The sequence below is a fragment of the Colletotrichum scovillei genome (assembly GCF_011075155.1).
Source record: "Colletotrichum scovillei strain TJNH1 chromosome Unknown Contig00009, whole genome shotgun sequence".
NCBI classification, from domain to species: Eukaryota; Fungi; Ascomycota; class Sordariomycetes; order Glomerellales; family Glomerellaceae; genus Colletotrichum; species Colletotrichum scovillei.
The window spans coordinates 271,298-293,948 of NW_023336267.1; the positions used below are offsets into that span (position 1 = coordinate 271,298).

The 22,651-nt window shown below is 51.3% G+C and overlaps 6 protein-coding genes across 6 annotated transcripts; 3 read left to right on the forward strand and 3 right to left on the reverse strand.

Moving 5' to 3' along the window:
- Positions 1-382: 382 nt before the first annotated feature.
- HER10_EVM0003607 (uncharacterized protein) lies at positions 383-1,089 on the forward strand (the record flags this gene model as incomplete). Its single annotated transcript, XM_035473277.1, has 1 exon — positions 383-1,089. The coding sequence occupies exon 1, from the start codon at positions 463-465 to the stop codon at positions 1,087-1,089; it is 627 nt and encodes a 208-aa protein (XP_035329108.1). The 5' UTR covers positions 383-462.
- Positions 1,090-1,256: 167 nt separating this feature from the next.
- On the reverse strand, positions 1,257-2,872 carry HER10_EVM0002527 (benzoate 4-monooxygenase cytochrome P450; the record flags this gene model as incomplete). Its single annotated transcript, XM_035472233.1, has 2 exons — positions 1,257-1,616; positions 1,688-2,872. The coding sequence occupies 2 exons, from the start codon at positions 2,870-2,872 to the stop codon at positions 1,257-1,259; spliced, it is 1,545 nt and encodes a 514-aa protein (XP_035328998.1).
- Positions 2,873-3,467: 595 nt separating this feature from the next.
- Positions 3,468-5,138, reverse strand: HER10_EVM0000367 (uncharacterized protein; the record flags this gene model as incomplete). Its single annotated transcript, XM_035470152.1, has 2 exons — positions 3,468-3,559; positions 3,623-5,138. The coding sequence occupies 2 exons, from the start codon at positions 5,136-5,138 to the stop codon at positions 3,468-3,470; spliced, it is 1,608 nt and encodes a 535-aa protein (XP_035328752.1).
- Positions 5,139-5,659: 521 nt separating this feature from the next.
- HER10_EVM0001161 (uncharacterized protein) lies at positions 5,660-6,345 on the forward strand (the record flags this gene model as incomplete). The annotated part of the gene is made up of 3 exons (XM_035470917.1): positions 5,660-5,689; positions 5,739-5,795; positions 5,857-6,345. The coding sequence occupies 3 exons, from the start codon at positions 5,660-5,662 to the stop codon at positions 6,343-6,345; spliced, it is 576 nt and encodes a 191-aa protein (XP_035328846.1).
- A 1,488-nt stretch (positions 6,346-7,833) lies between these two features.
- Positions 7,834-9,653, forward strand: HER10_EVM0003222 (uncharacterized protein; the record flags this gene model as incomplete). Its single annotated transcript, XM_035472906.1, has 5 exons — positions 7,834-8,258; positions 8,315-8,322; positions 8,399-8,592; positions 8,650-8,775; positions 8,832-9,653. The coding sequence occupies exons 1-5, from the start codon at positions 7,873-7,875 to the stop codon at positions 9,651-9,653; spliced, it is 1,536 nt and encodes a 511-aa protein (XP_035329057.1). The 5' UTR covers positions 7,834-7,872.
- An 8,145-nt stretch (positions 9,654-17,798) lies between these two features.
- On the reverse strand, positions 17,799-22,376 carry HER10_EVM0002076 (uncharacterized protein). The gene is made up of 4 exons (XM_035471802.1): positions 19,411-22,376; positions 19,264-19,346; positions 19,127-19,210; positions 17,799-19,056 (listed from the first exon to the last, which is right to left on the reverse strand). Exons 1-4 carry the CDS (start codon positions 19,458-19,460, stop codon positions 18,101-18,103), a joined length of 1,173 nt encoding a protein of 390 aa, XP_035328939.1. The 5' UTR covers positions 19,461-22,376; the 3' UTR covers positions 17,799-18,100.
- Positions 22,377-22,651: the final 275 nt, after the last annotated feature.

Genomic DNA, 22,651 nt, shown 5'->3' on the forward strand with positions numbered 1-22,651 from the left:
CGGCAGGGTTGGAGTTTCCGTCCTCATATTGAGCCTGGCGAGTCGCGACAGGTTAGTTGACCCCTGTTAAGCTCGCTTGCGATGATGAGCCACGCTTGGCACTGGTCAGAGAAGTAAGACCTAGCGGAACAACCTTGCTGCCTTTCACATACAGAGGACTTTTTACTTCCTAATTCGGGCAAGTTTGTCTCAATGAGCCGGAAAAGATCCAATGATGTAATTCTTCGGCATAGGTTTGCGGCGAAGTGCATCTACACATCATGTGGTCTGTCTTGTCTTCTGGCAATCCTAAGAGGATCCTCCAGCTCAGTTTTCGAACTTTAAGTAGCAGCGTTGCCATCCACAGAGCCATCACTCTCTGCTTTCATTTTGTGCCATAACACATCGCTTGACCCCTATCTTACACGCAAGGCTTAAGCAATATATATCCAGATTTCTCTTGCACTGCGTTCCATCCTCATCATGGGCTGGTATGAAATCACCGACGACTACATTAAAGACTCGAAGATCAACCTCCCAGTCTGCGAAACTCTTCAAATGAGAGATGTTTACGGCGGAACTCAAAGAACCATATATCGCGTTGATCAGAGCGGACGACAATTTCCAGTGTGGACTATCAACGAGAACATTGAAAACGGCGTACTTGCGATTGTCTCCGCCGACCCCAGAGCACAGGTCCCCGCAGGCAATGCTATTGGTATCATCAAATACCACACCATGTCTTCGAGAACACAAATCACCCTACGTAGATCAGAACTAAGCCTGGGGCTTACGGACTACAGTCATGGACACGAAATCAACTTCAACGGCTGCAACTACCGATGGGTTATGTCCAAAAATACCATGTCGACGACCACGCTTTACCTCAAGACTGATGGGAATCGAATTTTAGCAAGATGGTCAGGAAAGCCCGAAGGTCGAGCGGGCGACCCAAGTCCGGTATTCGAACTATTTGTTCCCCCTCAAACACTGGACATGGACTTTTTGGTAGTCACCGGTTTGGCGGCTGCAGGGTACTGGAAGAAGGCAGACAAGCTCAAGAGCCCCATAAGCAAGATTTTGAAGATAATGGGAGGCCTGGGTCCGTAGGAGAGTAATGTGTAGAATTGTTCTGGCAGATAGTAGAGCAACATGGCGGCATTGAAGCTGATCATCCTCTTCATTTGAATACCAATTGGCTGAGACTGTTGCAAATGCAAGGAACCTCGTCGTCCAGGTACGTTGCAAACTTGTTTAATCCCACTTTCGGCCAGGTTCTAGATTGCCAAAGGACGTCTCTTGATGTGCACCAACAGAGGTGGTTTCTTCCAGATGGACCAGGCTTTGTGCTTAGAATATGGCTGTGTCCAATTGGTCGAAGACGAATCGAGCTTCATATCGAATTCCCATAGCAGTCGCGCAATGATGACGCGCATCTCATTGTATGCCAAGTGCTTCCCGATGCAATTGCGAGGGCCATACGAGAATGGCTGCATGGCGTCCCGCTTGTCCGCATAAAATGGAGACTTAGGGTCTTGGGCAACACTGGGAAGCCATCGTTCAGGAGCAAAACTCTCCGGCTCAGCGAAGTTGGAAGTTGACAGACCGGCAGCGGAGTGATGAACCCCAACACGAGTCTTTAACACGTCTCTGTTAGCAAGCTTTGAAGCTTGGACGAGTAGAGGGTCAAAGACTATCAAGCACTTACTCCGGGGGGGAAAAACATTCCTTCAATGTACACTGGTTCTTTTGTGTCTGGAACAATTCTCTCAAGCGAAGTCGGCACAGGTGGATAGAGTCTGAAGGTCTCGTTGAGCACGGCGAGAAGGTAAGGCAGACGTGCCGTAGCATCCGTAAAGTTGATTTCGCCGGGTGACTTGAACGCAGCTCTGACTTCTTCAACTGCTCTTCTGTGTGCATGAGGGGTCGATAAGAGGTAGAAAGTGCAAGCCGTCATCAAAGTGGCTGTGGTATCACTACCGGCGACGAAGAGGGTATTCGAGTTTGTGACAATCTCTTCGATGGAATTGATACTCTTCTCGTCTCTCCCACGAAGCAGACCTTGCATAAAGTCTTTGCGGGTGATTTCAGAGTCATTCTCCAATCGCTTGTTTACGGCTTTTCTGGTGTAGTCAAATTGGTCCATAAAGCCCCTTTGAACATCCCGCGCTAAAATCGGCAAGACGATCCACGATAGCGGGCCAAGCAGTGTGTTGAGTTCGAAGAGCTTTCTGGCTCGCTCGATAAACATGAGGACAGAGCTTACCACATGATGGAACTCGTTATTGTCGAGACCACCCAAAGACTCTCCGAACGTCAAGTCGCCGATAATGTCGAAGGAAGCAATGTGGAACCACCTTCCCATCTCTGTCGGCATTCGAGACTCAGCCACATCTGACAACCTTCGTACGAGCTTATCGACATAGTCGTGAATGATCGGCTCTTGCTCAGCCAGAGACCGTGGCGAGAAAGCGTGGGCTACACCTCGGCGAATCCGAGCGTGGTTGACATCATCAGCATCAAGGATGTTGGAGTCAGGGTCGAGTTGCTTCGAGGCACTGTACTTTGAAAACTGCCCGTGCCCATGTCCGTAAATAGTCTTCCAGGCCTGGCTTGTCGTAAACGTCACCGCATTTGGTGAATAGCGTACAACATTGCCGTATTTCCGGTGAAACTCGCGGATATCTTGGTCGATGGTGCCGAATAGTATCTTAAACTTGGGAATGAAAGGGAATATTGTCCACGACTTGGGGCCTGGAACGTGGCTCAACCGTGAGAAATACGCTTGATAAATGCCTCGAGCTAGATAAAAGAGCAACCAAGAACTAAGTGCCAATAAAGCAATGTGAGCCAGCGACTGAGTTTCCAACAACAAAAAGGAGCTCATGGCCATCGTGATAATATAGACTGAGCTGTCGGTCTTGGTTGCGTCTACGACTCAATTCACGCCAGGTCCAATGCTGGGATTATTAGTCTTTATGCCCGCAAGGTGCTACCGGAGAAGCCCCCTCTTGATGCCCATAAAGTCCCCATCACATCTGTAACATCATGACTCCACTCCATTACTCAGTTTCTTGGCATATTGCTGTCGCTTGGTAAGATAGCGGCGTTATTGTATGATTTGTTCCGTTGCACAACGTCACGTTTGATTCCGCCTCTCCCCCGCAACGGATGTGCCCATCCTTGCTCGACGACTGCCGGACCAGGGCTGGAAGACACTACGGACCGGTCCGTAGCCTGCAAGTGGCTGATCAATGCTCGCACGGAGGAGACCGCACACCGCATCGGGGTTTCCTGTTGGCCGCGAACCCGATGTGACACCGCCGAGAAATACAGTATGCACGCTGCCGCGCCGTGCAACCGGGAACAACGCCGGGTCGGCGCCGAGCTTCCTCAACAGGAAAGAAGAGATGGTATATTTCTATGTACGACTCACGAGCAAGCAAATTCCCGCACGGTTTCACTTGTTAAATGCTTTCTATCCCTTCTTACTGGACGATGAAGTCCTGGAGGCCCATGTTGAGCGAGTCATTGATGCGTCGAGTATACTCGACGACGCCGCCAAGGAAGTTGAGCATCTCTGCTATAAGTCAGCGGTTGTCTTTGAGTATTGAGCAAAAAGGGGGGTAGGATAACTTCTTACCTTTAGGCTTCCCTGGAATATTGGTTCCCATGTACTCAGACTTTGTCTGCGGCAGCAGAGTCTCGTCTCCAATACGGTTGACAAGATCTCGCCACTCCTGCTCAACATCCGGACGAGGGTCAATGTAGCGTTTGCCGTTCTTTCGTAGGTGAACAAGTGTGTCGCGGATCCAACCGCCCTGGAGCTCAGCACACGTAGGTCCGTTGCAGAACGATGTCGGACCTTGAGGCCCGTAGACGAATAGTGCATTGGGGAACCCAGCGGTCATCATTCCAAGATGCGTCGTTGTGCCCTTCGCCCACTTCTCTTTCAATGACTGCCCATTCTCGCCTTTAATGTCGATCGCCAAGATACCTCCCGTCACTGAGTCAAAGCCAGTAGCAAGAATGAGAACGTCAAACTTGTGCAGCTCGCCATCGGCGGTGAAGACACCGTCGGGGACAACCTCCGCGATGGCATTGGCCTTGGTGTCAATCAGAGCCACGTTGTCACGGTTGTAGATCTCGTAGTATCTCTGCTCGAGAGTAGCTCGCTTGGTTCCGAAGTAGTATGGCGGCTTCTCCGGGGCAAGAAGCTCCTGCATCGCGGGCTTATGGACACGCTCCAGGACCTTGCTGCGCCAGAATTCGTATGCGTGTTGGTTGGCTTCTCTGTTCCGGATGACATCTTGATATGTCCCCAACCAGAAAGATAGTCCGCCCTTTGCCCAAATCGTCTCAAAAAATGCCTGGCGCCCCTCCGCGGTTGTCTCAGCACAGGCCTGAGGACTGAATTCGAAGTCGAGGCCGGCAAAAGTATTCTTACGAAGCTCGTAAAGCTCCTTATATGTTTCTTTCTTCTGGTCCTCAATAGAAAGGGGCGTTTGTCGCATGGGAAGGGCGTAGGTTGGGCTGCGTTGAAAAACTGTCAGGTGGTCAACGTCGGGAGCAATCTCCTGAATGACTTGGAGACCGCTTGAGCCGTTACCGACGACACCAACTCGCTTTCCCTTGAAGTCAATGCCCTCCTGAGGCCACTTCGAGGTGTGGCACGAGACGCCAGCAAAAGACTCAAGGCCCTTGAAGTCTGGGATGTTTGGCTTCGCAGCAAAACCAGTACAGAGAATAAAGTATCGAGCGGTCAAGACGGACTTGTCGCCAGTGGTGATGGTCCAGTGGGAACCGATTTTGTCGAAGTCGGCACTGACTACGCGGGTGTTGAACATAACGTCCTTCTTGAGGTGTAGCTTGGACTCGACATGCTGGAAGTAGTTTCGGATCTCTTCTCTTCCGGGATACTTCTCGGACCAGGTCCATGGCCTCCAGATCTCTTCTTCAGAGAACTCATAGAGAGGTACGGGTGTGTCGACACGTGCTCCAGCGTAGCAGTTCCAATACCAGACACCGCCAAGATCGGCTGCGTCGTCGATCACAAGGGTCTTGAATCCGGCCTTTCGAAGTTGGTCAAGGGTGTAACATCCGGCGAAGCCACCACCAACGATGATGGTATCGTACTCGGGAGAGGACAGAGAGCCCATCTTGCTGGGAAGAAATTGTAAACAGAACTAGGAAGAGACTCGGCAGGGTACGAAGTCTAGCTGATGAGATCAATGATCATGCACTTGACTGAGAAGAGAGATAGGAGGAAGAACCGCATGCACCTTTATGATGCAGTTGAATCATGTCGCCAAATGTGAGAGCTCATCACTCCACGAGCTTATGTGGGTGCGGGCAAACTTCCGCAGGTTTTCCTCGACTGGCGGGACTATTTGGTTCATTTACCTTTGCTCTCTCAACCATCTTTGTGTAATTGGTTCTGGCATTTTTCAAGTTTGCAAGTGGTTGCGAAACTTGCGAATAACTGTTCGGACGGACTAATTCATGGCCAGAATCTGTCCGCGACTACGCGGGCCGCATCGCCAACCGCGGTGGGTTTCAGGCCCATGGCGAAGTCTAAATATGGAGACACTGCTCTCTCTCGTCACTCTCTTTCCCACTAATTGCTGGAGCGTTCACAGGATAGACACAATTTTCTGATTACTCTGCTTGCACATCCAACATGAACGATCAGGGCTTTGTCGAAGATGCTGTCAGTAGCAACAAATTTCATGCGAGCAGATGAAACTGACTGGTAAAAGAGCAATTACGCCGATGTTCGGAAGCAGATCGAATTTCTCCACATGCCAGCCAGCAAAGTTAGTGATACCATATCATTATAACCAACAGACGAGGCATAGGCTGACCTTTACATTGAAGTATCACAAAGAAGAATTAGCGACAGAAGAGCAAGAAGTTATGGACCAGCTTTACCGCGGCTGGTTGCACTACTGGAACAAGGAGTCGCGCGAAGACTACCACAACGGAATGGTGGGCGCTCGGCGGTTCTATGATTTTGATGAAATGCTCAGCTACGACATGTTCGGCAACACCATCCGAGGCAGCTTCAAAGAGCACTTTGACTCCATCTTCCCGTATTGGAATGACGGCAACATGGAGTTCAAGGACATTGAGATCACGGCTCTGTCCAAAGACTATGCCTACTCCACCATGATACAGCATACCTGGGGAACAGCTGGCGGTGTGCCATTTGACACAGCTTTTAGAAGGACGGGAATCGCGCGGAAGAACACAGAGGGGCAGTGGAAGTGGATTCACGAGCATTTGAGCTTCCCCACTGATATGGCCACCAAGGCCGCCGACTTTACCAGCTCACTGGATCCCTTGAAGGCAACCATGATGAAGTAAGATTACATGGGTCATAGCTTGTTAGACTAGTAGCGTTTGTTGGGGTCGATGTGCTATGATAGGACAGGCCATTGTGAGAAATATCTTATTGGAAGACTGGCTGGAAGCGGTGGAGGTTGACAGCGGGTAGAAAGAGATGACTAGCGAAAAATTGAGCAACGGTGGAGATCTAAAGTCTGGGAAGTTCATCCGCGATGGAGCGCGATGTACCAAATTAGTCCGCGCTAAGATATTCAGATGGTGCTGTTGAACCCACCTACTCAGATATTGAAGCCTTCAATAATCACCCCTAGCATCATGAGTCAAGGACACATGTATTCTCACAATGCTTCTGATATTAGCTACTTCGAACAAGGACTACTACTGGCGAACAGGAGGCTGAAATCGTCACAACTCGGCATCGCGCTACGTAGACTCGCATCTAGGGTACTTCCAGTAGCATGAATGGTTAGCAGAACTTGCATTGGCGTGGTTGATATTCACACGATATCCACAGGAGTGGAATGTACCATTCTCAGGCTTGAAATGTTACAAAAGTTGGCCAAGACTGGGGATTTCAAGGGAGGAACATCAAGTCAAGCACCCACTTCTAAGTGAAGAGTGAACGCCCTTGTTTTAGTGGTTACTGACTGTCCTGCCATTCTCATCTTCAACTTTCAATTTCATGTGAATAGTTACGGAGGGTGATGTCATGAAGGCGCTCTATCGTGACATGCGGGATTCCTCACCGGGTTAGAGTGGTGTCTCCCATTCAGGACATGACGTACTTACCTATGCATTGTGTCTCGGAATCTGATGAGGGAATCGCGATGTATTATATTTTGGATAGCGACCGACTGACTGGTATTCGGAGGGTTTGAGAGTCTAAGACGAGAAACCTACGAACGAGACACGCCTAACTCGGAACAAGCACCTAGACATCTAAAAGGCCAAGGACACGGTTCGATCGACAGCATCTATGCATCCTATCCTGCTTTCAACAGTGTTATTAGAACGAATGCGCTAACATATGGAGAACGCATTGGGGCTGATGTCTCAATAGCTTTGGCGAAGCTGAGCGATCCAAGACATCACCAACCCGTAAAGGGTTATAAGTTGAGCGTTCCTGATGGGGCTCATCCCGAAACATATGCCCGGTTCCAGGCTCGTTGCATGAGATCCCTGCAATTGGGTACCGCGTTACGCGCGGCAACAGTTCTACTCGGCCAAGGGGAAGCCAGCTGCGTTATCAAAGTTCGCCGATCCACGGATTCTGAACACCCGGGCTGAGACCGATCGGCGATGCGGGGCCGGGTCCGGCAAACGTCCACCGTCCGAAGGGGTCGTCCATCACCACAATCACATGCCTTCTAGTAGGTGTGTAGTTGAGGGAGCGGTGAAGAAACTATCTTATGCTATCGGGTATCTTGCTTGTTTTGGACTTATAAGAAGCAGCCATCGTCATCCCAGTTCAACGGTCTCACCACACTCACTTCACACATCTTTGACCTACTGCAAAAGCCAGAGCTCTTTCTAGCACATCTCACCATGTCCACTTCATATAAAACTCAACCCTCTAGGTTAGCCAAGGCTACCAAAGGAGTGCAGTGGAACTGTTGGTCCATTGGTGCTGCTACAGTACTGGCAGGCCTGACGGCGCAGACCTACTTTGCTCCTAGGCCTATTCACAAGTCCACCCCCTCGATCGAGTCGTGCCTGAACAACGTCTGTGCAGGAAGGTCAGATTGCGTTCAGTTCCCTAACCAAAAGAATGCGGGAGAAGATACGTGGATGGTCCCTTTCAATCTCGGTCGCACAGTCACACCCGCGGCGATCGTCAGACCCAAAGACGCCCAAGAGGTTGCCAACATTGTAAGATGCGCAGCCAAGCATGAAGTCAAAGTCCAGGCGACGGCAGGAGGTCACGGTTGGGGGTGAGTTTGACCCTCAATACAGAGGCTGAGCGTTCTATTACTAACTTTGATGGCAGCAACTATGGTTCGCTATCCCCATACCTTGTCTATTGCTGCGCGCTGGAAACACAATATAGAGCGATTGCTAACTGCATTGCAAGGTCTTGGAGGCGAAGACGGTGCCGTATCAGTAGATATGAAACACTTCCAATATACGCAAGATTCCAGCTCAAACAACATCATAGTTGGTGGCGGTACGAGACTGGGTCAAATCGATGAGCATCTGGGCACTTCCCAGCGAGCGATACCTCATGGAATGTGCTTCGGTATCGGCATCGGAGGCCACGCCACCGTTGTAAGTAATTCGAGCAGATCGAGCTCTCTCAGACGAACACTGACAAATTGTGTTCAGGGCGGAATTGGTCCAATGTCCCGTATGTGGGGTACAACCCTGGATCATGTGGTTGAAGTCGAGGTTGTCACGGCAAACTCGACAGTTGTACGCGCGAGCTCCGAGGAGAACTCGGACTTGTTCTTCGTAAGTTTCTCCCAACATCAATTCTCGATGCTCCAACTACTGACAAATTCCTACAGGCTATGAGAGGAGCCGGTGCAGGATTTGGTATCGTCACCGAATTCGTCATGAGTACTCACCCGGCGCCATTAAGTGTGATCCACCTTAGCCAAAGTCATTTGTATAGCCACCCAGCAGAGGTTGCCGACGTCCTGCATACCTGGCAATCTGTTGCCACGGATCCTGCCCTCGACAAGCGCTTCAGTACAGAAATGATCTTCAGCCCGTCGGGTGCTCGCATCTCTTCTACCTGGGTCGGCTCAGAGGCAGAGCTTGAGCAGAGTGGTATTCTCAGCCGCATTCAACTCGCTGGTGTCTCTATCACAACTCGTCAAGAGACCTGGGAGAGTTCCCTTGCTCATCTCGCTGCCGAAGAAGCTCTCCATACGGCTTCCACCCCGAACAAGCTTTACTCGAAGAGTTTGGCCTTGAGCAGCAGTGACGTCCTTTCTAGGACAGAGATAGCCAGTATTCTTGGCAGTCTGCCAGCTGAGCTCATGGAAGAAAACTGGTCTATCAAGTTCCAGGCTGCTGGCGGTGCTGTTGCAGAGGTTCCTGTTGGCAGCACATCCTATGCCCACAGAGACAAGATCATGTTCTATCAATCATACGCCCCGGATGCTTCAAAGACGACTCGCACCATTCTTGGAGACTTTCACAGGAAGCTGATGAACGCCCTTCCTGAGGCCACCGGCACCTACCCAGGGTTTGTGGACACCGAGCTTAGGGATGCTCAGAGGTCATACTGGGGGTCAGGTCTTGCTGCTCTGGAAGATATCAAGACACACTGGGATCCCAAGGATATTTTCCACAACCCCCAGAGTGTTTCTGCTCGTACCTAAAAACGCAAATAGTTCCTTAGAGCACCTACAACGGTTGCAGGGACGTTACATGCTCGAATTTCATTTCACTTTGGGAGGTAATATCCATAACTACATGTATTAGCAGTCCTGAAACTACTGGCTATTCAAATGGGCAACAATACTAGGATCTATCACCAGTCTTGTTACCTTATGACTATTGTGACTTTGTGTAAGAGCCATGGTCTGACAAAATTGAGTTGGAAATGTTCTTATCGTAAGCTACTTGTCGAGAAACCTTGTGAGATCACCTCGGCAGCAGGGGGAACGTGAAGCTATTCACAAGTTGATGCATACTCCTTCGAAACCAATATGCCAAGATTGCCTGGGCAACGATCATCGCTGCCAACACTTTCGCCACCATACTTCACGGCGCATGTATTCCAAACAGCAACTTCACCCTTGTAAGCCTTCGGCACAGTGCCGAACGTATCCCTGTGCATGAGTATCACATCGAAAGACTCTCTTGCAGTCAAAAGGTCCGGTTTGACAACCTCTGTGCCTGCTGATTCCCAACGCCACGGCTGGGCAATCCGGACGACGGGAAGACGATCCCTACTCCAAAGGCTGAGCCTCCAAAAAAGGGCGACCTTGGCGTTCCATTGCACGTGCAGTTCTCATAACGGTTTCCTGTCAACCAACCGTCAAGCTAGCATTGCAGACCGAAGAGTTGGCTTTGACCATTGGCGGGCCGGAGCCCATACCTCGGGCTTGGGCCACTAACACGGCAAGAAAGTCTAGAAGCCAGGTCTATCCATAGCTAGTGGCTAATTTGATGTCAATATCAGACTTGAACTATGGGTGTCAGATGAGGTCAACACCATAACCGACCGGGGCTATTGCACAAGGTGAACCCATGGCCACAGTGAACACGTCCTTTCGTATCACCTAGCGGGAGTAATTAACCGGCGTGCAAGGTAAGAGTCAAATGCCATGCGCGGCAAAGGTGCAGCTAAGCGACAGACCAGGGACGGGAGGTATCGTGTCCCGGCCGAGGCCACCGACTCTCATGTTGACAGTGTAACGCATAATCGCGGAAAGTCTTTCGCGGCATCGGGTCCAGACCCCGACATTGGCGAGATGGGTGTCAACATCAAGGTGGTTGGGGCCTGCGGCAGGCAAACCGTCCGCGCGCGGGGGAGGAGACCCGGGGGTGTTGAAAGAAATGAGACGCAAATGTCAAAAGAACCCGGCCTGTCGGTGGCCAAGGCCGCAGAGTCTGGGTCGAACTAGCCAGGCAAGCAGATGAGGGTTGACAGATGTCCCGTGCGATGCATGCTCGCAACTGGATCGGCACCATCAATGCCACCGAAATGAGCAGGTCTTTTCCCACGGCTCTGGGGTTGTTCCCCTGAAAGCTTCATGTCACCATCTGCTGATGTTTGGACTGTGCCAAGTAACGTCTTGCCCCTCCCATTTATTACATACACGTCAATGACCATTTGAGAGAAGCGGCCTGTCTCTTCGAAAGGACCACTATGGAGCCAAGGGCAGAGTTTGCCGTCGCGCCGTAAGGCCCGTTGGGAATCGGCCCTGCTTCTAGCGTAATGTTTCAAGCCTCGGAATCGCAGTCCCGGCAAGGCCCTACCAACTTCCCCCGGCACCCCGGTCGTCTCGATCCGCACACACCCATGACGATCCGGCGGCGGCATCCAGCACCAGTCTAACTGCCAGTTGGGGTAAATGGGAAAGTGGGCGAGCGGGGGATAGGTGAGGTGAGGGGTTACCTATGAATGGCACATCAGTCTTGAGGTGTCTGAGCGACCGCTGACGCGAGACGGGAGAAAGAAGCAAGGCGGCGGGAATAACGATGATGGAGGACGGTATAGTTGCGGTGAATATAGCTGTATGAAGGGTAAGGGCAGTTGAGTATTGTCCTCATGTGGAAGGGGGAGGCCAGGATCGGGCTCGACAATCCCAATCTGGAGCTTTCCGCCACTCCTCCGCCAATATAGGTGATCGTCCTGCCGTCTGACGGTCGTCTACTACCTGATCCGATCATTGCCCAGTTCTCACGCAGATGCCGCCTTCAGCGGGCTGTCCACCGTAAAAGAAATTTCTGTTCTCCAGCCACTCCCGCCGTAGGATGCGTGATGGAAATCCTTAGTACGGCGCGGCCTGGGGGCGAGGCGAGCCCGCGCGTTGCGGGATCACTAGGGGAGTGAGCCAACAGTCTGGCGCCCGTCTGCACCGTCTGGGGTTAGCTGATGGATAGCTTACCAACTTGCATATGCTTATCTCTGCATGTCGCTAAAGCATTCCGGCTGTGATGCCTGTTCATTGCCGTTGCAGGAGGTGCCACCTTGTGCCTACTGCTGTGAGGACTTTTGGTCTAGGTCAAGTCGTATGTACCATATACATCTGGGTGCCCGGGCGGTAGTGTGTATGCAGCTTGAAAATGACTGGAGAGGCTGGCTGGACAGACGAGGAACCCATGTCTGGCTTGCATCGGACAATGGCATCAGGGCGATCATCTGGATGATGCCGAGCATGGAATATGTGAGATCTCGTCGCGTAATAGAGTAGCCGGGGGTTCAAGACCAGAAAGAAAAGAAAAAGCAAATATTCGTACGATGGAGAGACCGATAATGAACGGCGCCAGGGGCTTGGCGGGCGGGCCCGAACGAGGCCTACCAAATGCCTCGTAGGCTCTGTTAGATTGTTCTACCCACCAACCATGAGCATACTTCAGTGAAGTTCGGTCTTGGCTCGGGAGTGCCAGCGAAGTCAATTAAGCTCAGACCAAGGGATCGGAACGTCTCTGAAAGACTGAAAGAGTATTTTCATATCCACGGATGGAGATGCGAGGTCTGTGTTGCGGGCGTGGGCAAACCGTAAAGCAGGGCGGCGTTGTCGAGTTGCGGCGTACGGCCCGAACGTGCGAGAATCAGAACAAGCATAACCAGCTCCTAGGAGGTGCAGCGAACGAGCGCACCGTTCGTCAAAGCTGAGTGTTTTCCAGCCCTGCCAGCGGAAAACTTGAAACTGTCGCATCTGCCCGCGATGCGGTTAAAAAGTGCCATCTGGTATTGAGACGTCTGGAGATGGGATGAAAGTCATGTAGCCCCCAAGATCGACATCCAGAAAGGCAGAACATAGGCTTCAATCGTCTTGAATAACAGGGAGCGGCGGGCGTTCGACGAGTTGCCGACAAGCAGCTTAATTTGGCAGTCATCTCCTCCCAAGATGTCCAGTTTGGAAATCTCTGAGCCTAATTGAGTATTCGTCAAATGCCGGATTACCAATCCGGACATCTGTCCGCTCGGGATGGCCGAATTGGAAAACCTCCGACGGCAGACAAGTCTTTTGACCACCGGAGGTCAAAAAAATGTCTATACGAGTTGCGAGGATCCCGAATGCTTTGTCGGTGAGTTCCTGAACTTTTTCCGGAAGTCTTTAGCATGGGATGCTTGTTGAGACCTTAAACCGACTGCAATCTTCCTTCCGGTGGGAGAGTTCCGAATGTAGCTCAGCTCAGACACCGATGATGTGGGGTTTCAAGGCCGAAGAAATCCGGTCCGTCACCGTCTTCTCTCGCCTGAAATTCCGACCTTTCGCGTGTCACACTATGCGATTTGCTCTAACTCTTTCTCTCTCTATGCCGGCTAAAGATTCTGACTCCAAATACAATTGTGGCTGGAGTCCCGAACGCGATGAGTATTGTGCCAACCTTTGGTTATTCGGAATACTTAATATCCGGAACTGCCGGATTAACTTTCCCGCGGCTATTTTTGATGCTCTTTGAGGGAACTCTCTATTGCAATTCCGGCCGGCAAAACTCTCCCGAAAAGGTCTGTGTCGTCGTGACATGCTATGTGTGATCGTCCGGCTTGTAGCATCCAAGTCCATGCGCTTCTTGTATGAATCATTACCTGTGCTTTTTGGATGCCACCTAAGATCTAGAGGTTGATTGGGGTAGATGCACAATGCACCTCAACCAGGGTATGGAGAAAGGGATTTGGTTGACTACAATATGATCTGTGAGGGCTTCTTAGCATCACCATCACGTCTAAATGTTTGACTTTAGGCAAAATCGATAGATGCAAATGTGTATGTCGACCTAATTGAAGTGCTCCATGGGTAGGTTAGGTTGTAAAAAGAGTGGCCACGCGGCTTGGCCACGTTCTTGTTTATCAGTAGGTTTCAGCAGAAATTGAGTGGGCATAATGCGATATCACCAATACCGAACATGATGGCATCGCACAATCATTTGCAGTTTCTCTGTTGCGAAATACCTAGTCAATGTGTAGTTAACTTTGCTAAATGTTACATGAGCCATGCAAATCGTAATCAAGGGTGCTGAATACACCTACCCTCCAAACTCAAGCTGCTGGTAATTGGCAAGTTCTCACACCCAGAAACACCCCAACTTCCGTAAATGGTCTGAAGTGTGTCGAAAAGTGTTTCCATTTTCCTATCTCCCGACCTTGAAGCGGAAGCGTGTTAATGCCGTGCTGGCAGCCCTATCCGACAGGCCTCGTGACATCAGTGTCTGGTGCAGCAATCCCAGCCGATACCGTAGTTGCAAAGTACAGTCACACATCATCAAGTCTCTGTTCTTTGAGCAGTTCTTTTCGTTGTGCCTGGCCGATTTATGGGAAGATTTGTGTCAAGAGGCCTCTGCGCGTATGATCGTCCGGATGCTTCCTTTGAAATCCATGCATGCAGTACTCCCGAGATCCGAGGTGACAATCTGAGCGGCAAGGGGTACATGAGATTGAAATTCAGACGGAAACCAGCAAGCTCGGGTGGCTGATGTTTGTCATGTTCGCTGTGCGACTCGCATTTCCAACAGGTTGTTCACCTTACCCTCATCTCCATGCAACTAGATGCGACCTTCAAGAACGTTCATTTAGCCGACGATGTGGCAATCACAGGCAAAGTCTTCTTCTCTCTGGGCACCCTTCTTCTTCGGTCTCGGACAGCTAAATTTAGAACATGTAAATAAACTCAAGCTAAACCTTCTTCCAATGGAAATTTCCCCCATCTATCTATGTCCTTCCAAGTGATATGAAGTGATGTAAACTTCTACACTAGAACCCGTGCAACAAAGCGTCAATACTCCAGAAGAGACGGCGCAGTGGTTCATTGAAGTATGATCGACCGGATCTTGCCCCTCAACATTCAAGTGCCTCGAAACGCACGTCATGGCCGATCGATATCTCATACGTCGATGGGGTGTTCATCTGGACATGAGACGAATAAACGGTGAAGGGTAGTCGAGACGCCCAGCACACGGCATGGGTAGTACTCAAATCGCATATGCACCAAGGGCCTCCCAAACACCGGATTTTCCGAGATGCCCTGCTCAGCATGCAATGCCATAGAAAGGCCAATCCTCTAAAAGTTCCAGACGTGAGGCGCAGGGTGTCAGGATATTTGCGTGATCACCACACTGTCTAGCTGCAGATCACGGGTGAACGAGGTGGTGGTGGGTAGGGTGAAGTTTGTGAGCGGGCATGGATGCAGGCCTCACATTCCGGAGTTCGGATACAGTCTCAGTAAAGAGATCGAGGGGGGCAGCATCTTCGGTACGTCGGATCACGAAAGAGCCGCATGAAGGTCCCGAGTGTGATGTGTCGACCAGGTGGTGATTGATCGTCATGATCTCCTGTCGGGATGAGGCGGCTGCGCCCTCCGGCCCGGGTTTGCAGCTTGGATCATGGGACGACGGCAGAGTGACAGGAATCAGCAGTGTTTTGTTGCCGTCGCCAAGTCGGATCGTAGCAGTAAGAATGCCCCTGATCTGAAGCTTTTGGAATGACCTGCTATGAGACGTTCATGAGCTACCCCAGTAGGTAGATAGAAATCGTCATGTCGAGGTTGAAGTTGAGTTGGTGGTGTGGGGAGAGTGAGAGTGAGACGAAGTGCCGGGAACTTGGGCAGCATGTGTTACAGATTCTCTCGCTCCCCGCACACAGGGACCCCGCGGCCTGTCAGACGCAGCCCCGCGCCGCCCCTCCATTGTGCGGGGAGGGAGTAGCTGTCAACTGACCGCATCGGCGCAGAACCTCACAAGTTGACTTCATCTCACGATGCTCCATTTCACAGTAAGAGGTTCAAACACCCGTAACTTGTCACTTTTTTTTTTTTTTGAGTTGGCGCGCTGATCCTGCCGCATCATGACTCCCGTGGCTCACTCGAGCCCGTCTCATCTTAGTCTCACAGGCTAAGGCGCTGTGATGTGCCTGACTTTACATGGCACACGTGCGCGCCAACGCCACAACCAAGTTAAACCGTCACACGGCTCACGATGAACACCAGGACTCTGGTCAACCCGCAGTGAGCTCGAACTCAAAGATAGCCCAAGACCAAAAGATGTGGCAATCATCACACTCGTAGGACCGATCGTCTGGTTGCGCTCACTATGGACGGTGTAACACATGGCGGCAATTGACTTTGGCGTCGTACCTTAGCCTCATAGGGCTGGTATTAGATGAATCCATCGCATGAAGGCTGCCGGGTAAAGATGCTTCCAAACTTTGTGTTCACCTTGTTCGAACCTCACGATGGTTTTTTTTCCTTCTCTCAAGCAAGCAGTGACTTGTGACCGAGCTCTACTGAAAACTCGATTCACCTAAACTCATACTGATCCTGCCGGGAAGAACCTCGGTCACACGTGAGCAATCACGTTCATGATTAAAAATTCCTTCACACGCCCGAGCCACGTCGCTGAGCCGAGACCGAGGCAAAGGCGTCCTTAGACGAACGGAATAATTGCGCGGATTCCGTGGGCCAATTCGTCACTCGATGCTCATGCTCAATGTTACGTTACTCAATCGAACGTCAATGCTTTCCTTTACGTTACTCAATACCCCTAAGGTAGAATGTCAATGTCCCTATTACGAAATAATGTCGCTCAGAGTGAGTCTGAGGCATTTCAAGGCCCATGAACAGAATTTTCAACACCCATCCGATATCTACTACCTTACCACCTTACTAGCACCGCACCTCATGTACCTTACCTTACGTGAAACCCCCAATCCGTCAGCCCCAAAAACCACAGAACCAAGAAAAACCGTGCCCCCACGAAGCAAACCGCGGGATATACCACTCATCGACTCTTCATTCCCTTAGCCAATCCCACACAGACTAGTATCAATCCGTCGAAATCTGCTCATACGAATGGACCCATCTCTCATTGACGTGTCCACATTCCCCAGCATACCTGTAGGCACCAAGCGTAAGGTAAGGCACGCCGTGATGGGGCCCTCCCCTCCCCTCCCCCCCTAAGGCCCCACAACCCCAACACCCGGCCGGGCGCCCGGCCCTCCGAAATGCCGCCGGACAAGCCTTACGGAGACGCACTGCGGTACCTGCGCCGCATCAGTCAGTGAGTACCCAAGTTAATACCTTACACACCAGTGAAGCAAAACCATGACACACCAACACACACACACCACTTACACCAGACGCGATGCACCCTCGCCGATATCCGAAACGGCATCTTCCGACAATAAGACACGCTCCGTACTCCGTACTCCGTACACACATACACAGAGCACATACCTACCTTACTTAGTCCGGATACGCCAGAGTCCTGACACATTTTGACACCTCCCTTGAATGCTTGGCGCTTGATAGCTTGGCAACACTAACCCCTCCCTCCCTTTCTAGTCCCTGAAAGGCTGAAAAGCTGAGGGTCTGAACTCCAATCAACTCTCTTCACGCCCTATCCTGACATTGCCCTGCCTCCTTTACACCCCCCTGACTACCTACCTCATGCTGTTGTCTGCCGTACCTTAGCTTGTCTTGTTTCAAGTAGTACCAGTGCGGGGATCGCGGTCTCTTCCTGTCTGCCTGCTAGGTACCAAGGTCTATTCATCGCGCATCGCAAGCAAAATTGTGACGGGCAGGGGTCTGGTCCAATACACTTGGAAAGTCTAATAGCGCGCTCCGTAGATATTCGGCCTAATGGCGCAAGGATTCCTGACGGAGGGCCGCTCCGTCGAGAAACCAGGGCCCTGGGTTCTTCGCTACCTTACGCCTCTGCCAATGGTTTGGTTGCCTAGTTTTGGTATTCCTGCACCTGAGAGAGAACTAGCCAGCACACCATGCAAGGTATGGAAGGAAATAACTGTTATTGCTACGGACAAAGTCTAAAGTGATGACTTGCTTGAGATTCCATGCCACTCTATGCTCCCGCTGCACCACTGTGCTACCAACCAATGCCCGTTGAAAGAATCCCAAGGGTATCTTGTTTTCTGTTGAAGCCTTCGAAACCACCAACGCCGGATCGACCCATATCCAACAACTGTTCCTGGTGTTATGCAATGTCGCTTGAAGCAATACCGTCTTTAGAGACCCCTCGCCAATGTGCACCAAGCCAAATATGAACCCAAAATAACCGCCATATTGATGTTCTCGCCCAAGTCTCATGCTGAAAGCGGTTGAGCTCTTGCTGTTCACCTGCCCATAGCTCTAGCATCTTAGCTATGGCTGTGACCATGTCCGTGACTGTTGATCCTACTATCCGGGTCTCTCTCCCAATATTGTTCAGTCTTGTAAGGCTGATGAGCCTGCTGGAAGAAAGTGTCCCCTAAGCTGTTTTGAGTTGCCGCATAATCGTAGAGGCCTGCGTCGAGCCGATAGTATGAAGGAGTCACCAAGTCTGGGCTCTGCGTAGGCGAAGTCGAGGGAAGCGAAGCAACTGACAGCCCAGAAGATGGCGTTGGTGGCGGATACACTGACGAATGCGGCAACTGCATGCCCATTATCCCTGGCATGGAATGTGCCATCAAAGGTTGTGGATGCGCGTAGCTGACCGCCTGGACTTGGTGCCGACTCGTCTGTTGCATTATTGTCCCGGCAGATGCTTGTGCACTTCCGTGAGAAGACGATGCCGGACTTGGAACTCCCGTCGCGGAGCCTTGGTGAGAGAAGCCTTGCTGTTGTGCGAGATCTTTCGAGCGCTGGGCTTGCTGGGCTAGTTGAGCCATGCCCTGGCGTTGCCTGACGTTGCGCATTTGCTCAGAGTCCATGCCGTATTGGAACTGTCGTTTGCGATTCTTGACAACTTGCGAATCTTTTCGAATCCGCAGTCTACAACCTTGATCGCTGAGATGGCGGGTCAAATCCGTTGAGGAACTCATTCCAGGGTAGGACCGCGCCGTATGAACTTGGAAGCCGTGGGATTCCATCTCTGTCATGAAATACACCTCGCCACCCTTCATGTTGTACAGCGCAAATCTCAGCTTGAAAAAGCCCTCCATCTTGACAGAGAGGTCAGGAAAAACAAAGTAGCCTTCGTCCTGGCCATCGATACTCTTGTACTTTTGCAGGGACGAAACTGTCGATCCCACCAGACCTTTTGCACAGGTTTCGGGGTCCATTTTGGTTTTCTTATCACCGGGCTTGAGGTAGACTTGGACGAACAAGCTAGGGCCTATTGCACGGTTAGCGTCCTCCAAGCTTAGGTCGCAGACAGGGCTCAGCAGGATGATTTCGCAGCTTACTAGACAGAATGAAGTTTGCGTAATTCTGGTTGTGACTTCTAATGTCGATTTTGAGAATCGGTGGAGGGTCAATAGGTTTACGATCTGTGAAGTTGCATTAGGTACACATCGAGTAGCATTGTCAACCGCAGACGAACCTTTTTCTTTGCCAGTTGCTACTTTGGCGTGTTGCGGTGCTTGAGCAATCACCAGACGCAACGAGTCCCTATCCCTCATTATGCTGGGACTTGTCAGCTTCCACCCAATCTTCCCCCATCCATGATAATGTTGAGCCTTAGACATACTCTTGGGGGTCGGGAGCCGGTCCCGTGTGCCAACCAGATTGGTACGACATTTGTCGTCGTGTTTGATTGGTATACTTTGGATGACAATGTAATGTGTTGTGAGGTGTCCCGCGGTTCGTTATTCCTTGGTAAGAAAAGAAATAGCTGGTCTATTATGTCCAGAATATCCTGACACGTCGGAGATAGGGGCAGTTCGTTCGATGTTGGGCCAGTGTAGCAGGGTAGGTTTGATACCCGGAAAGCTGGTCTGCCGTGACGACGAGAGACTTTTTATCTCCGAAATGGGCGGCGTGGTAAGAAAGACGATATTTGATTATTCGAGTGCGAGGAGCCGTTGATGATGGATGCGGGTGGGTGAGGCTTATCTGATACGATACGTGACAGCGACAAGTGGTGGAAGAAGTGCAAGTGGTGGAAGGAGGAGATTTAATGCGACAAAGAAGTTGATGGTTGTTGAACCCCTGCCGGATGATGGTAGCGCGAAGTAGTGTACTCCGTACAGTATCAGGCGCAGATCCCTCGAGGTGGGACACAGGACGGCAGCAGGGGAGACTGATCGGAATGTTCCTGTGCGGAGAGGCAACAAGAGCAGAGTTGGAGTGTATCCAAGAAAGCGGCTCTTTTCTACTTTCTAAGTGGTCAGCGAAAATGGCCTTTCTCCCAGCATACCCACACAGACACAGCATGTGCTGGTGATATAGACAGGGTCTGGCCTACCTATGGCAAAGCAAGCTACACCCGTCCCTCTCAGTTGAGGAGCACAGTGGTACGTCGACAGCGCCGTGGCAGAAATGGACAACTCGAGGTCCACGAGTGGCGCGTAGCGGGCGCACGAATCGTTGCGCGTATACTTGTCCGAGTTTGCTACAACCACCAAAACGCAACCTAAACCTCTTTTACCTTGAAGTCGCCCAGTATGGAATCAAAAGTCGAGTGTCGGGTAAGATTGGCTTTGCTGCGAAGAGTAAGAGATGGGGACGAGAGCAGAAGGCTTCGGGAGAGTATCCGAGATGATATGCCGTTGAACCTGATGTGGTAGATAGATGGTTGATGAAAATGCAACTAGGAGGTAAAGCAGTGATCTTGATATAAAGTCGGGCAGGCCAACTAGGTCTCAACGGCCCTGGAAGCTGTTGTCAGGATCAGGGAAAGATGGGTGGAGTAGAAGAGGGTACCGTACCTCAGGGGTCGCATGAAGGGGTGTGTACAAGATGGAGACGTTTGGAGATGGGGAAGAGGCGTCCAACGACGAGGACTGGAACTGGGTGTATGGGATTAGGACTGGGAATACTGTGAAAAGAAAACGGTCAGCCAAGCTGCGAGCACTGAGCAACAAAGAAGCTTGGGGATGGCGGGGGGTGTGCCGAGGAATAACACGTCTCCGTCTCCCCAACCTGCCTCGCCATGAACCCTGTCCCAAGAGATGGTTCACTTGGCCAATGCTTGCCTGTTTCTTCTCTGACAGGACTGTCTGGACGGAGACAGCAGAATGAAGGAGCATTGGAAGTGGGAGTGGGAGTGGGAGTGGGAGATGGAAGGGGGGTGTGGCAGTTCAAGGTGGGATAGGTAGGATGCACGGTGTGTCGTACCAATGAATCCCCTTTTCTTTCTCTTTGAAAGGGGCTCTCAGATTACCGGGGATTTCAACCGCGATTTGGAGACAATGACGATACACAGAGAAACCCCAAGCCCATGTCTAGGTGCCGGACGTTCTAACCCAGGAACGAACAGTTCGATCTGAATGCAACGGGGTTCGCCTTCAAACTTCAAAAGGATGGGCAAGGGCGTAGCTCGGAAGATAGGGCCAAATGGTAAGTGGGCGTCCGGTTCTGTTGTCTTGGTCGACTGTGGGTTGCTAGAGCAGGTACTTCCTACACTTATCAGGATGCTTAGAAGAGCTGGATGCCAAATGCTGGACGGAACTCTTGGGGTGGCATAGACTAGGCCCAGGCCTTGGTTGCCTTCCGACGGGGGCAGAAAGATTGAGGAGAGACCGATGAAGAATCCCTGTGTCGCTCTGGTCTGTGCCGCGAGGTTCGAGTCTCTTGGCGGAGGCGTCCCTGGTCGTCCCGGGTCTGGTCAGTCGACAACCTTCGGCAAGAAGCGACCTGTCAAGCGGCGGTTTGGGGGCGGTCAAGGAAGCCAGGTTGACTTGGGCTGGACTCTGCTGACTTGACTCTCGTGCGGAAGTCGTTTGGCAGTGAGCGTGTTGTGCCGAGTAACAGATATTGCGAGCGTTCTTGCTACCGGAGGATAATCAATAATCCTCAATATGGGTTTGGTGATGCCGTTGAGCTTGGGTACTCCGATGTATCATATGTGGATGCAAGGCGGAAAGTAATCCGAACATAGGGTACGGAGTAAGCGTTTTTGCTGCCCAGATGAGTCTTGGTGCCGTCTTGTTGTTGATGAGCAATTGATGACTTGAAGATGAACAACGACGTGATGAAGAACGTGGCTTGGCCCTGAGACGAACGCGCAGATGAAAGAGAGGTCCGGTCGGATTTAGAAGCAATTTCTGACGGGTCCTGACTTGCTCTGTGCGTTCATGCGGCGAGAAGAAAAAGACGATGATGGACTAAGTCAGACACGGCACGGGTCCCGGAGATGGTCGGGAGGGAACTTTTGACGGGAGCATTCGCAGAGGGCCTCACCACATCAGTCGGGATGTCCAAGTGGATCTCATGTAAGGTTAATGCCGGCCAAAGTGAGGGCCTTGTAAACGATGAAGTGTCAGGCCAGGGAACTCTGAGGGGAAAAGATGCAGAAGAGGAGAAATGAAGTGAACGGAACAGATCTGATATTCATCAGTGGAGGGGAAAAGAAGGAAGTGAGGTTGCAAGGCGCGAGGCGCGAGAGTCAACGTCAAAGTGACTTGGTACCTTCCCTTCCCTTATCTTAGGTAAACAAGAATGATTTACCTCACAGAGTCTTGGATAAATAGCAAAGGGAAGGAGTTGTCGATTGACACGGAGGAAGAAGGTGGTGGACGGGAGAAGGTGGAAGGCGTTCACCTGGGACCTGGTCTCCCGTTCCTACCCTACCTTACCGTGCCTCCCCATGTCCATTCCGCTCAGTCTCTGTAACCGTTCCATGTCGGTATTGGCCATAACCCATGCATATCAAAAAGATGGGGAAAGAGACACTGGCAGGCAATACCCAGATGCATCCACACACCCATTGGAACTAGGTATGGAGCATTGGAGCGTGCAGGTTGTGGAATGGCAGGCACGTCTGGATC